General features: G+C 38.8%; 1 protein-coding gene and 1 pseudogene across 5 annotated transcripts in view; one reads left to right on the top strand and one right to left on the bottom strand.

Annotated features, from left to right (window-relative positions):
* Nucleotides 1-12504, top strand: part of PLEKHA5 (pleckstrin homology domain containing A5) — a 245304-nt gene that overhangs the window by 179840 nt on the left and 52960 nt on the right. For 3 of the 5 annotated variants that reach the window (XM_032646105.1, XM_032646104.1, XM_032646109.1), the window contains exons 12-14: nt 2228-2311; nt 5145-5264; nt 6092-6145. In XM_032646105.1, the coding sequence (XP_032501996.1) occupies nt 2228-2311; nt 5145-5264; nt 6092-6145 (258 nt within the window). The remainder of the gene's footprint in view (nt 1-2227; nt 2312-5144; nt 5265-6091; nt 6146-12504) is intronic. The other 2 variants (XM_032646106.1, XM_032646107.1) reach the window with 2 other exon arrangements.
* Nucleotides 912-1188, bottom strand: LOC116760440 (annotated as a pseudogene).

The following is a 12504-nucleotide window of genomic DNA, read 5'->3' as shown; positions in this document are numbered from 1 at the left end:
AAATTCATCATCTCTTACAACAGCAGTTATGAGATGCGTGTGTGCTCTCTAGCCAGTTTTCCCAGTCAACTAAACATCTCCTTCTCCCGAAAAACTTCTCCAACATGCCAGTTTTTCTTTCAAACTGTCCCATCATCTTCCTTGATGTGATCAGTGGTTCTCAAAGTAGGGTTCATGGACCCTTAGGGAGTACCTGGGGGGGTACCTGAGGGTCCCCATGACCCTTTCAGGGAGCCTGTAAGTAAGCTTAGAATTATTTTTATAATAATAATAAGGCATTATTCATTGTGTTACCATTTTCTAGTAGTGCGAAAGCAACAGTGGGTAAAAGTACTAGCGCCTTAGCCTAAGTCAAGGGAATGGCTCAGACTATACTAGTGGTCATTGTAATGCTTCACTGCCACAGTGAATTTATTTATTTAAAAATAAATCCCTTTGATGAAATAGTAAAAGATAATTTTATTCAATCTTGACTTTTCATTCCATAGCATTTTAATATTCTGTGTGATGAAATGGGAAATGTACTTAAAGCATTTCTCTTTGCATACCAAAGTGCTAGTAGTTGTCTCAGGGAAAAACACTTGAGTGGTTATTTGAGTTGCCAGCAGAACTAGCTCCGTTTTTTTTTTTGTTTGTTTGTTTTTCAGTCTCTAAGTTTTTTTTAACATGGGTTTTCAAAAATAAGCATCCAGGGACTTCCCTGGTGATGCAGTGGATATGACTATGCACTCCTAGTACAGGGGGCCTGGGTTCGATCCCTGTTCAGGGAACTAGATCCCACATGCATGCCACAACTAAGAGCCCGCCTGCCGCAACTAAGGAGCCTGCGAGCCTCAACTAAGACCCGGCACAACCAAGTAAATAAAATAAATAAGTATTTTTTTAAAAAAAATAACAAACAAGCATCCATACTAGTGTTGTAGGATGAGGGTGGGAGAAGAAATTCTGCTGTATTGGTAATAAAGCTCCAGGTTCATCCCGTCATGGATCTCATAGTCCCCCAGAGACACGTGGTCCTTAAAAATCATGTACCACTTCTTCAAAACAATCTTGTTCCAATGGGTGCCAGTTTGGGCTGCAATCAGCTTCTAAGGTCCCCGATGGTGTCATCAGTATTGCATTTAACTCGGACCTTCGTCCCTGGACGGTCGTTGCAGACAACCTCGATCATCCTGGCTGGAACTCGAATCACCCAGAACCGTCTGATGCCACAAGCTTCTCACTCTAGTGCAGAGCCCAGGCCTTTTTTTCTTCTTCTTTCTTTCTCTCTTCTTCTTCTTCTTTTTTTTTTTTTAATGAAACACCATTTTTACTTGAAAGAACGAATGCCAAACTATAGTTGTTCAGACTTGGTATTTGACAGACACTTCCTCAGAGTGAAACGTTAGCCTGTCACTTCAAGGAAAGCAACCCACAGTACCTGTCACCGACCACAACATTTGAGCTTTCAAGCAAAAATTAGAATTTTGGAAATCTTGTATCTGCCTCTGTGAGCTTGACAGCTCTCTGGTGCTTAAAGATCAATGATGGTATTAACAGACAGGCGCTACTGATCGTGTAGGCTAACATGTGCCAGCATTTGGAACATCTGCATAACCCACTGAGCCAGTGTTTTCCGCATGGCCAGTGTTTGATGTCTCAAAATCACGGATGGGTAAAAGATTCCTTTAAAGTGCAAATAGACCAATGAATGGATGTCAATGTGACAGAGTACAAAAAGTTCATTGATACGGTTTCAGACACCACTTCGCAACTAACCTTTAAGAAAGTACCACTTTTTGACCTTTAGTGCAGTATCAAAGAACATCTGCAGATATCCAGAAAAGCTATTCAAGTTCTCTTCCCTTTTCCAATTACATATATCGAAGGTGGCCTTTCTTCATGTACTTCCCCTAAAAGAGATGATCACAACAGATCGAATACAGAGGGAGATATGAAAATCCAGCCAGACGTTAAAGAGATTTGCAAAACTGTAAAATAATGCCACTCTTGTCACTAAAATCTCCTTTTTAAGGATGTAAAGGGCTCCTGAGACCAATACGTTTGAGAACCACTGAGCCATACTGTATGGAATTACTCTGTTCATCAGTGTCTGTATTTTAGTCCTGAAGTTTTAGTATCTGTCTTCTTTCATAAGCACCAATAGCAATTTTAAATGGCATTTTATAATATAATTTTCATCACTGACATTGACCACAGAATTTATACTGTGCCTTCATCTTCCTAGCACGTGTATGTGCCCGACAGGAGGTCAATGCCTGCTGGCCTAACCTTACAGTCCGTTAGCCCCCAGAGCCTCCAAGGCAAAACGGTGAGTACCATATCTTTATTTACCATATCATGTTTTATTTATGTGCTACCCATGATAGCACACATCTGACATAGCTTTTAAGTTTGAGTTTTCAGAGAGGTGCCTCCCAGAGAAAAACCATTACTAGTTTTGTGGAACAGATGCTCGTCAGTAGGATTTGGAATCATGTCGCCATTTCAGTGTCTTCCTGATAACCTTTCCCTGAACGTCTGACCGCCTCAATACAAGATTCTGTTTTCCAGAATCTTTATAACCTGGGAGGGTGTCTTTACTTGATAACCTGGGAGGGTTTCTTTACTTCATTGAATGTTAATATCCTCTTCCTTAAAACGGAAGTTGGAGTAGTTCCTTAGGGAAACAAATCCAGCAAGCAACTCTGTGTCTATAGTCAAACCACAGGCCTGTCAAGTTTCTCCTGTGGATTTTTATATAGATTAACTACCTTAGAGCAGAAAAGAAACCGATTTACATATTTATGCAGAGAAAGAGAGACCGTTAGAAATCCTAAGTTCAAGCAAGTACTTCCTTTATCATTTCATAGTCAGTGTTATTCCTGTTCACATTGGAAAGGAGTTATGTTACCAGGACACTATTACTCTTCAAATTAAAGAGAAAAGGTGACTTTTCATCCTTCATTTTATTTTAATGGCATTCTTTTATCAGGGGAACTATGCTTTCATATTAGTAGGTAGTCTTAATTTCTGTAAAGATATGATTTGAGGACCATACAGTTGTTCATTATTTAAAATCCTCTTCCTGCAGTCATCAAAACAAGTTTATCTTCTATGTATTTTTCAAACATTGTTTTATTTCATCTCTTACATGCTTAGATATGAGGCAGATTTCTTGGCTTTAAACTGCTTGTGGTTTACTTATTAAAGGCGATAGATATTGCTTGACTATAACTAAAAATTCTTAACTGTTGGAAATTTTAAACATTAGATCGTTGATCAGGCAAACAGACCTTAATCATAAGATAATGCTAAGTATCATATTATGAAAGTTTCTCTTCTACCTTGCTCCCTCTAGTGGATATTTAGGACAAACTTTATTTACCACCTCCTCCTTTTGGAGGAATCAATTGTGCCTCTTTTTATTTTGCCTCAAATTTCAACATCTAGCAAACGTATTGTAATCTTTCATGCTTTTGAAAATCTGTTTAACTCCATAAGTAATAAAGAGTTTTAAGGTTTCTTCTTTTAGTATTTCTGTCACATATCCCTCTGGGTCTTAGACTATCTAATCCCTTACCCCACTCTCCTTTCTCTCTGGCAAGACCTCTAGAGCTTGATATGACGACATAAGATATGGACTGTCTCACAGTCATGAGGTCACAAGATGTGGTTGGCCTCAGAGCAAAAGCATCTCTTCTTTTCCTGTTAAGAAGTTTCTTTTTTAAGTCACATATGCACACACATTCTTTTGACTGTTAAGAAGCTATTGTCTCCTCTGTGTGGATACTCAGAGAATCCAATAGTAACTATGGTTTACTTCTGACATTTTTTCCTCTTGAAGGCAATAACCTTTAATGTAACTTCAAGTAACAGTTAAAATTGATTTGTAACAGATACAGACTACTATACATAAAACAGATAAGTAACAAGGATTTACTGTATAACACAGGAAACTATTCAGTATCTTGTAATAACCTATAATGGAAAATAATCTAAACAAATATATATATATATATGTAACTGAATCACTTTGCCATATACCTGCAACTAACATAAAAATCAACTATACTTCCAGTTTCTAAAAAGTGATTTGTGACCCTAAAAAAAATTTTTTTTTATGGAAAATAAAGAGCAACAGCAAATGAACAGAACAGAAGAGAGCTAAGTGTAACGCTGTGCTGTCGGCAAAACAAGTCAATCTCGGGAACGCTTTTCGGCTCGGAAGTTTTAAGAGCACAGCTGTAGCTCTTAAGTGAACAGAGTCTCCCTGTGGTCTCTGTGCAGTTTTTAATCATAACAAAGCTCAGTCAAACACCGAATGATATTTTACGGCCTGTAAGACTGCCAATGACCATACTTTACTGCATTTCTAACGAAAAAAAGTATATCGGATTGGCCTGTTAAGGAATTGTATCTACCTTTGAAAGTTTATTCCCCTCAGAGATCAGAGTAACCAATCAGGAACCAAAAGGTTCTCTGCTCTCTGCCAAGGGTGGAAGGAGGGTTTATGCGCACATGGAAACTTTCTGTGTGTAGTAAATACATTTTTTTCTTCCTTAAAAATAAAAACTGGTCTTTTGGTCAATATAAAATATCCTGTGAAAACACTAACAGTGACATTTAAAAATATAACTGGGAAGCAGTTAATAGATCTCAGGTACTGACTGAGCTTAATGATGGGAAGATGCCATCCAAGTTTTACATGAATTTTAATTCTTTTTGTTTACCTTCTGTTCTCTAAGATAGAGTGTTGGGCATGCAGGTATTGTTCTATTGCTATAAAAGTCTTAGGTGTCATTTTTAAACATCTCATTAAAATGTATTTTAATAATAGGTCTCATGTACAAACCTTTCTAATGGTGGGGGGTTCTTTGGCATTGCAGTTCTTTATACTTAAGATTTAAATATTCTCTCATGAGTTCTGAGAAAATGCCTTAATAGACTGTTATTTTGCTGTATCTTACCAAATAATACTGTTCCTTCTATTTCTCTAGATATCTATGCATTTATATATGACCTATCATCATAGTGCCTAGGCACTATGTTTGATGTCAACCATAAGAGGATACTTGCCAAGAAATCTTGGTTTAATATCTGTCACTTAAGACCACAATTAATCTGTTTTCCATTGTTTGGATTCTTAAATTGTACTCCTTCAGCCAGAGGAGCTTACGCTGCTGCTTATAAAGCTGAGACGGCAGCAAGCGGAACTGAGTAGTATCCGGGAGCACACGTTAGCACAACTCATGCAGCTAAAGCTCGAGGCGCACAGCCCAAAGGTCAGCTATGGAGAGATGTGTCTGTGTGTCTGCTCTTGTCACTCACGCTGAGCCATTCATTATTAATCGGTTTGATCAGCGTCATTCCCGTGAGCATGAGCCCATCCCACCACTGCGGCGACGACATCAGGATCTCCTATTGACCCTTTGAGAATTCCCTTGGTTATACGTTATTAAAGGAAAACGTGGGTCGGCTGCATTTCTTCGTAGCCTTCCACCCACCCACTCACCCACCAACTTTTGGTTGTGAGGGAGGAAAATCATGCAGACTTCAGAATACTATTGTCATACCTCAAACACTAACTTCCACCTCCGGTAAAACAGGTATTGAAGAGTCCCGTCGTTTCCCATAAAGTAATAAGTTGAGAAGTGACTAGCGTTTCAATAGTACTGCCTTTTAAATGTCAAAGATTAATTTCTTGTGTTCTTGATTTTTAAAATGAACACACGTAAACATTTCTCAAAGGGTTTAATAGCCTCTGGTTATATGAGAAACATCCAAAGAAGTAGTAACATATTGCAGAAAAGAATTAACATGTAAAGCTTCTAACCTTGAGTCTGCTAAAGCCATTTGAAGGATTTTTCTGCTTAATGTTTCAGCTTATATGCATGTCTACTTAATTTCTTACAAAACTAAGTGTAATTTATAATCATTGAATGCATCATCTGTGCCGTTTACAGGGGAGCATGTGTGTGGAAGTCGTTGTGTGCTGTGGTATAATATAGGTTGTGACAAACTACCTGTTTTCCCTGTTTCAAAATTGACCTTTTCATGAATTCCGCACCTTCTTTCTCTGTCCGTTTGTACCTTGATTGATGCCTACTAGAATGAAATCCTTTCACATCACCTTCAAAGGAACACCATATATTTGGATCATCAGGTGGGCCTTGAAGAATTTTTCTTACTTATCATACCTTATGTTTTAATGTTTTCAATGTAGTACAATTTTCGGGCTACTCAGATATTTCAGTCATTTTGCGTTAATAGTGTGACTTTTACAAGTGGCAGGCTAAGAGACCCCTCACCAGGGGAATTCAGGAATACCAGAATAAGCAGGTTAGAAAGGACAGTTGTGGAGATGAGGTGGGATACAGATGCCAGCTCTCTGGAAATTGAGAGCCTGGATTCTCTAGATTTCTTTTTTCTTATCCCAAGAATACTTGTACTTATTGGCTTGTATCAGCTTGGAGGTGACCTAATTAAAGAAATAGGCACCCAGCTGTGAATGCCTTGTTGAAGGCCAGGAGGAGGTGGATGTGGTGCTCTCTGTATTCCCAAGGGGAGGTTAACGATGGGTAAATGTTGAAAAGTGAGTGGAAGTTGATGAACAAGGACTAACACTCCTAAATGTTGGCGTCTATGAACTTCCCTGTTAATATTTAATTTTAATTTGATGAGGATTTTTTATATGTTCTTAAACATAAAATTTCTTCTAGTGGATGCTTCTTTTTGCATATAAATTAGGCTAGAATTTTCTTTAGCTTGTTTTCAAAACGTTCAAACTTGAATATTTTATCAAATGAAAGAGGTTACTGCGGAAAATGCTGTAAGACAGTATTTACATATTTATATATTTGCCCTGTTTGAAACAAAATAGTAATGTACTGCTTTAAATTAGTTATATTTAAAGAGGGATTTTGCATTAGGATGACTCTTGAAAGGATGTTCAGTCATTTTTCTTTTAATTTCTAAAAGAAATATGCTTTTGTTAATTTGTAATTTATTTTCCCACAAAATGTTTTCATCATAGTTTTGCCTTTGGAATGCTTTAGAAATCAGCATTTCATGAATCCAAACTCTAGTCTTCACTTCAGAGACTGGTGCTATTAAATTTAACCACAGTGTACATTATACAATCTAATAAAGACATGTTTGCCAACAAAATAGTAAGATAAGCCTTCCCTCAAAATTCCACACTGCCAGAAAGCTTCTAAGATACATGGGGAATAACTTTCTTAAAAGCACCTCTGTCTATAAAGCTAGAGATCGTTCTGACAAACGATGGGATATTACAAAAATTAGGGTTAAAAACGACGATATGAATGTGACTCTGAAGTTATCTAGAATCTCTGGAGATAAACTTAGTGGTTTATTAATCTATTGTTAATTTACTGCTCACATCAACAAATCAAAACTGGCATTGCAGACACATAGAACTTGAGCAGCTCTTGGGAAAGGACAGGTAAATATATCGAAAAGACCACCATTTGCTAAGATGATGCCTCTCCTCACCTCCCTTTCCCGGATTGAGCTGTTTCTTCTCTTGGCCTTAGTGGCCCAGATCCAGTTGAGGCTTCTGTTCCTGTCCTTTGCTCCCTTGGCAAGGTGACTTCTACAATCTCAACTTTTAGGCAACGCGTTAAGGAGCACCGCTCTAGAAGGTAGAAAAGGCAAGGAAATGGGATCTCCCCTAGAGCCTCTGAAGGGAGCGTGGCCCTGCCCACACTTTGGTTTTGGCCCATTGAGATGATTTCCGACTTCCAGCCTCCAGAAGTATAAGAGAATAAATGTGTGTTGTCTTTTAATTAATTAATTAAAATTAAAATCTCAACTTTGTATTGATCCTCTCTTAAGGAAACCTCAACTTTGTATCGATCTCAACTTTGTATCGATCCTCTCTTAAGGAAACCTCTTAAGGTTTCCTTAAGCTTTCCTAAGGAAAAATCTCTCTTTAAATAAATCAAAAAATTTTATGATTTCAAATAATTGCAAATTGCAAATAAATGCAAATAATTGCATTTAATATAAATGAAATATTTACCTTTGAACTGTCCTGTATTTTACATCAGTAGTAAGGTTATTAAGTTATGTAGAAAGAATTCTTGGTAATGTTGAATTTTAATGAAATTTTTCACTCAGCTCAAACATTTCCAGCTTTTAATCTTGTTACTGCCAGTAGCCGATTCCAGGTGACCAGGTGTATTTTTATGGGCATTATTGGTTGCCTGGGTTTATAAACTGATTCACGAGTTTTATATAATTATAAATTTGAAAGTAGATTTTAAAACCTGAAAGTTAGAGGCTCTGGTCACATTTTACAGAACTGTATATCATACCAAGAGAACAGGTACTAATTGATACTCTTCCAACACTTATTCTGCTTGCTCAAATAAATCATCAGAATAACCTAAGGCCAACATTAAATTGATTTAAATTCTCTTAATCCCTATCACTATTCATGAAAAATAGAACCAAAGGGTAGTCTCTGAGTTACTTCAGAGGTAAATTCATTTCTGATATTATAACAAATAAAAAATAAAAATGCCTTGTCTGAAATTCTGAAGATTTACATATTATACAGTCAATCGAAAACTCTTGTCTTCTGGTGCCATATCACCATCATGAGGACAAGTCATGTACAGAAGTGTTTTTAAAAATAACAAAAGCTATACTAATTATATGGTATAATTTTCTTCTGCTTTTTGTTTTATTCTGAAGTACGCTATTATAGTTTATGTTATTATAGCCCAGTTAGTAGACTGTTCAATGTCTACATTTCTTAAGACGAGCCTAAGTTTGTCATTTTTATGAATTTTAAGATAAAGCCCCAAAGTATAACCTGTGAAAGTATAATAATCCTAACTGGGTACTTTATGAACCTCATCCAGGTTCTATTTCGAAAATGAATAAACACATAATATATCAGTAACTCATTTTCTTCTCATTTAGCTTAGTCATCACTGAACGTTAGAGAAGCTTTTGGGTACCGTTTAAGTGAAACTTGGAAATTTCATCCTACAGTATACCTCTGGAATGGATTTGACATTGTCTTTTCCCTCATTCATTCCTCTACTACCAGAATATAGGAGAGGGGAGAAAGGCCATAAGTGCAATCTTGCAGTGACCCTGTACTTGCCAGGAAGTTGGAGTAAATTCGAGATTATCAGCAGTTGTAAGGGCATCCCCTCCTGAAGAATGGAGTGTCCTGTTGCCGTTCTTTGACAGTGAGGGGAAAGAGACTGTCTTGATATATTTTCTTTTTTTCTCAGAACAGGGCAGATTGAGCCTGAGTTTTAGAGCTGTATGACCCTGATGAACATGTATTTGATGACTAGGAGTTCCTGATATTTCGTGGAGCCACGTGCATATCATCTGTTTGAAGCCGGCGTAACAGGTCCCCATAGAAGCTGACTGTTACCGACCTCCTGCTGTTCAGCTGGGGCCTATATATCCCCTTCAGCAGGTCTAACATGGCGAGTAGGGACTTCATTTTCTTACTCTTGTCCCTTACGAGGATTTTCTCCGGTATCTAGTTCTCGGCTCCTGTAGTCTGGACCAGGACTGGTTGTACTGAGCAAAGGAATGAAGCTGGGATCGTAGAAACTAGAGCAGGGGCTGAGGAGAGGGAACTAGGCAAGGCCTCTGTGGGTGAAGAGGTAGAGCAGGGGCTGGAGCTTCTTCGATCAATCGTAAAGGGAGGATTTATAGGATTGGGGAGATGAGGCCATGTTCCCATCCCTTCATCCATCTTCTTCCCTCCATTTGTTTCTTTCTTCCTCACTTGCTTTTTCTTTCTTTTTCTGTTAGTGATTGAAGAGCAGTTATGAGGGAATTTCTGCCAGCTTTCCATGTAGGCCACGGTAACAGAAAATGAGATGCTTAAGAACTGAGATGAAGAAATGTGTAGGGGGCTCCCCCGGTGGCGCAGTGGTTGAGAGTCTGCCAGCCGATGCAGGGGACGCGGGTTCGTGCCCCGGTCCACATGTCGCGGAGCGGCTGGGCCCGTGAGCCATGGCCGCTGAGCCTGCGCGTCTGGAGCCTGTGCTCCGCAACAGGAGAGGCCACAGCAGTGAGAGGCCCGCGTACTGCAAAAAAAAAAAAAAAAATTATGACATTCTGCCTCTACCCCTGTCCCTTCAAGAGTCACTGTAGTTAACTGCATCAGAAACAGCTGCATGAGAACGGGAAAGGAAGGGAAATCCCTCAGTCAGTCACACCTGTGTTGGGGATGGCCAAAAGTTCTTTGTGAAAAGAATATGACTGCTACGGATAATTTTATGAAATTCATTTGCCCCTACCCAGCTGGAGCCATCTTCCCCCGGCTCCCAGCATGGAGCATACCTAAGTCATTTCTGAATTTGGCATCAAATGGTATATTCTTTAACACCAGATGGCTAAAGGACCTTATCCTCAAATTTTCATGGAAAAGCTGGAAGTTTCTCATAACAAACCAGTTTGCCATAGTACAAGAAAGGAAAAATACAGCTCAAGCATACCTGTGGTGTTCTTTGTTGCATGAAAATGTTGAAGGTTAGCAAGTCAGTAGCTCAATCTTTCTTTTATCAGCACATCTTTTTACAGTATGAGCAAACGCTTGAGAGAAGAGTCATTTTTGATCATACTAACCTCTAAAACATCTTGAAGAGTAAGCTGAAGTTTCTAATTTGCAAAAGTTTTGTAGTAGCAATTAGGTTTTATAATGTAATTCTTTTATAAAGATTAATATTTTATGAGCCGTGCGCTAAAACTACTAGTGACTTTTGGAAGAAGTCTGATATTCTATTAATATTACTGGTTGCTGTGGACATTGCTCATCAGCATGCTTTCTGTATCCTTTCAAGAAACCACAATGTAGAAACAGGAACTCTGACCACTTTTAAACATACTCATGCCAAGGGAAATGCAAAAAGGAACTGTTAACTGGGTGTATGTAATTGGCACTGAAACCATTGAAGGTAAAAATCTCAGTACTTTCTTGCCTTTTGTTCTTTGTGTTCATGAAAGACAGCTTCCCTATAAGGGAAGAAATGCTAACAAGATGATTGAGAAGATTCTTGATGGCTTTCATTGTTGTCCATTCAGCAACCTCATTCGATTGAGCTATTAAGCAAGATCCCATTTTCTCTAATATTTGGAGGGGTCCTAGAGCTTCTATTTTTAGGGATGACTAAGAGCTACAGGAGCTAATATTTCTAGGGGATATAGAAAAGGCATTTGAAAAAAGCAAACTAGAAAATTGAAAGAATATTATTGAACACTTACTAACCCAAACTAGTTACATAGTGTAGAATATCTGTATTTTCTTTTGCTGTGCTATTCAGAGCATTCCTGTCTCTGTCTCTCACACACCATTCCTCCTTTTTTCTTTTTCTGTCTCTCCCTTCCTCTGTATACTTGATCATAGAAGTGGGAGAGGGAGATGACACTGAGAAAATTCTTAATCAGGATATGACATCATAATGGCAGAATATAAATAAATGGACAGTGGGTAGATTAGAATTTAGAAAGTGGAAAGATTTAATACATGTGTGTCAATACTCTGATCTCTCAGCCTATCGGATGCTTAACCGTTATTATATGGTTCTCCTGTTTCTTACCAGGGACTCATCTGGCCCTTCTTGATAACTGTTTTCACCCCTCTCAACCCTAACTGGGGAAGTGCCCTGTTTCTTGGTGTTGTCTCATCTGAACATTCATCTACTCATTATTTTACTAGTTCTCTCTTTGTTACTTTTCATCTCTAGCCCCTGGGTTTCTCCCAGAAAGCAGAGCCTGTGATGTGGGCTTCCTTGATGTGGGCTTGTTTGTAGGAAGTTTATTTTGGGAAGTGATTCCAAGGTACAGGAGTAAAGAGAGTGAGACTATATACTATCAACTGGGGCCTCATCTGATACTTGTTGACAAACAAATAGAAACCCAGCTGAACTAGAGAAGAGTACTCACTCCCGTCTTCCACTGACCAAGGGTTGTCCCTTGAGACTAACTGTCTAGCACACTGAGGTTATGCATACATGAGCACCCAGTGGGTTCCCATACACCCAGCAAGACCTGAAACCGAAGATGTGGAGAGGGGCACAAAAGGCATCTAAAACACCACTCTCTGCAGTTTCCGTTACGTAGTTACAGTTGCTCACGGAGATCTCCATTTGGAAGTTCTGCCTTCAGTACGTCTCCAGCATGTCCAAAATTAAGGTTGTTACCTGATCCCTCAATTCCCTGACCAAAAAACTGAAAGCAGAAGTGGTTCAAAATATTGGTCACCTTTAACCCCATTGATGTAACAGACATTTATTGAACACATCATCCTTGGGGAAGAGCTTCATGGACTTCGAGAAGGATTAGGACCTTTCTTTAGCTGTTTGCTTAGACCTAGAACATAAAGTGGGAAAAGAGGAAAGTCTCCTCCAGCTATGGCTCGGACAGCCTCACAGCCTGGTGGATGAAAAGAAAAACAGCTGGCAGGCTACTTGGAAGGACCCCCAATGTGATGGTCCTTGGCACCCTGCCTGCTGTTCCACC

Source organism: Phocoena sinus, chromosome 10 (genome assembly GCF_008692025.1).
Source record: "Phocoena sinus isolate mPhoSin1 chromosome 10, mPhoSin1.pri, whole genome shotgun sequence".
NCBI classification, from domain to species: Eukaryota; Metazoa; Chordata; class Mammalia; order Artiodactyla; family Phocoenidae; genus Phocoena; species Phocoena sinus.
Note: the sequence above shows the minus strand (reverse complement) of the source record. Positions and strands in the feature narration are given on the sequence as shown.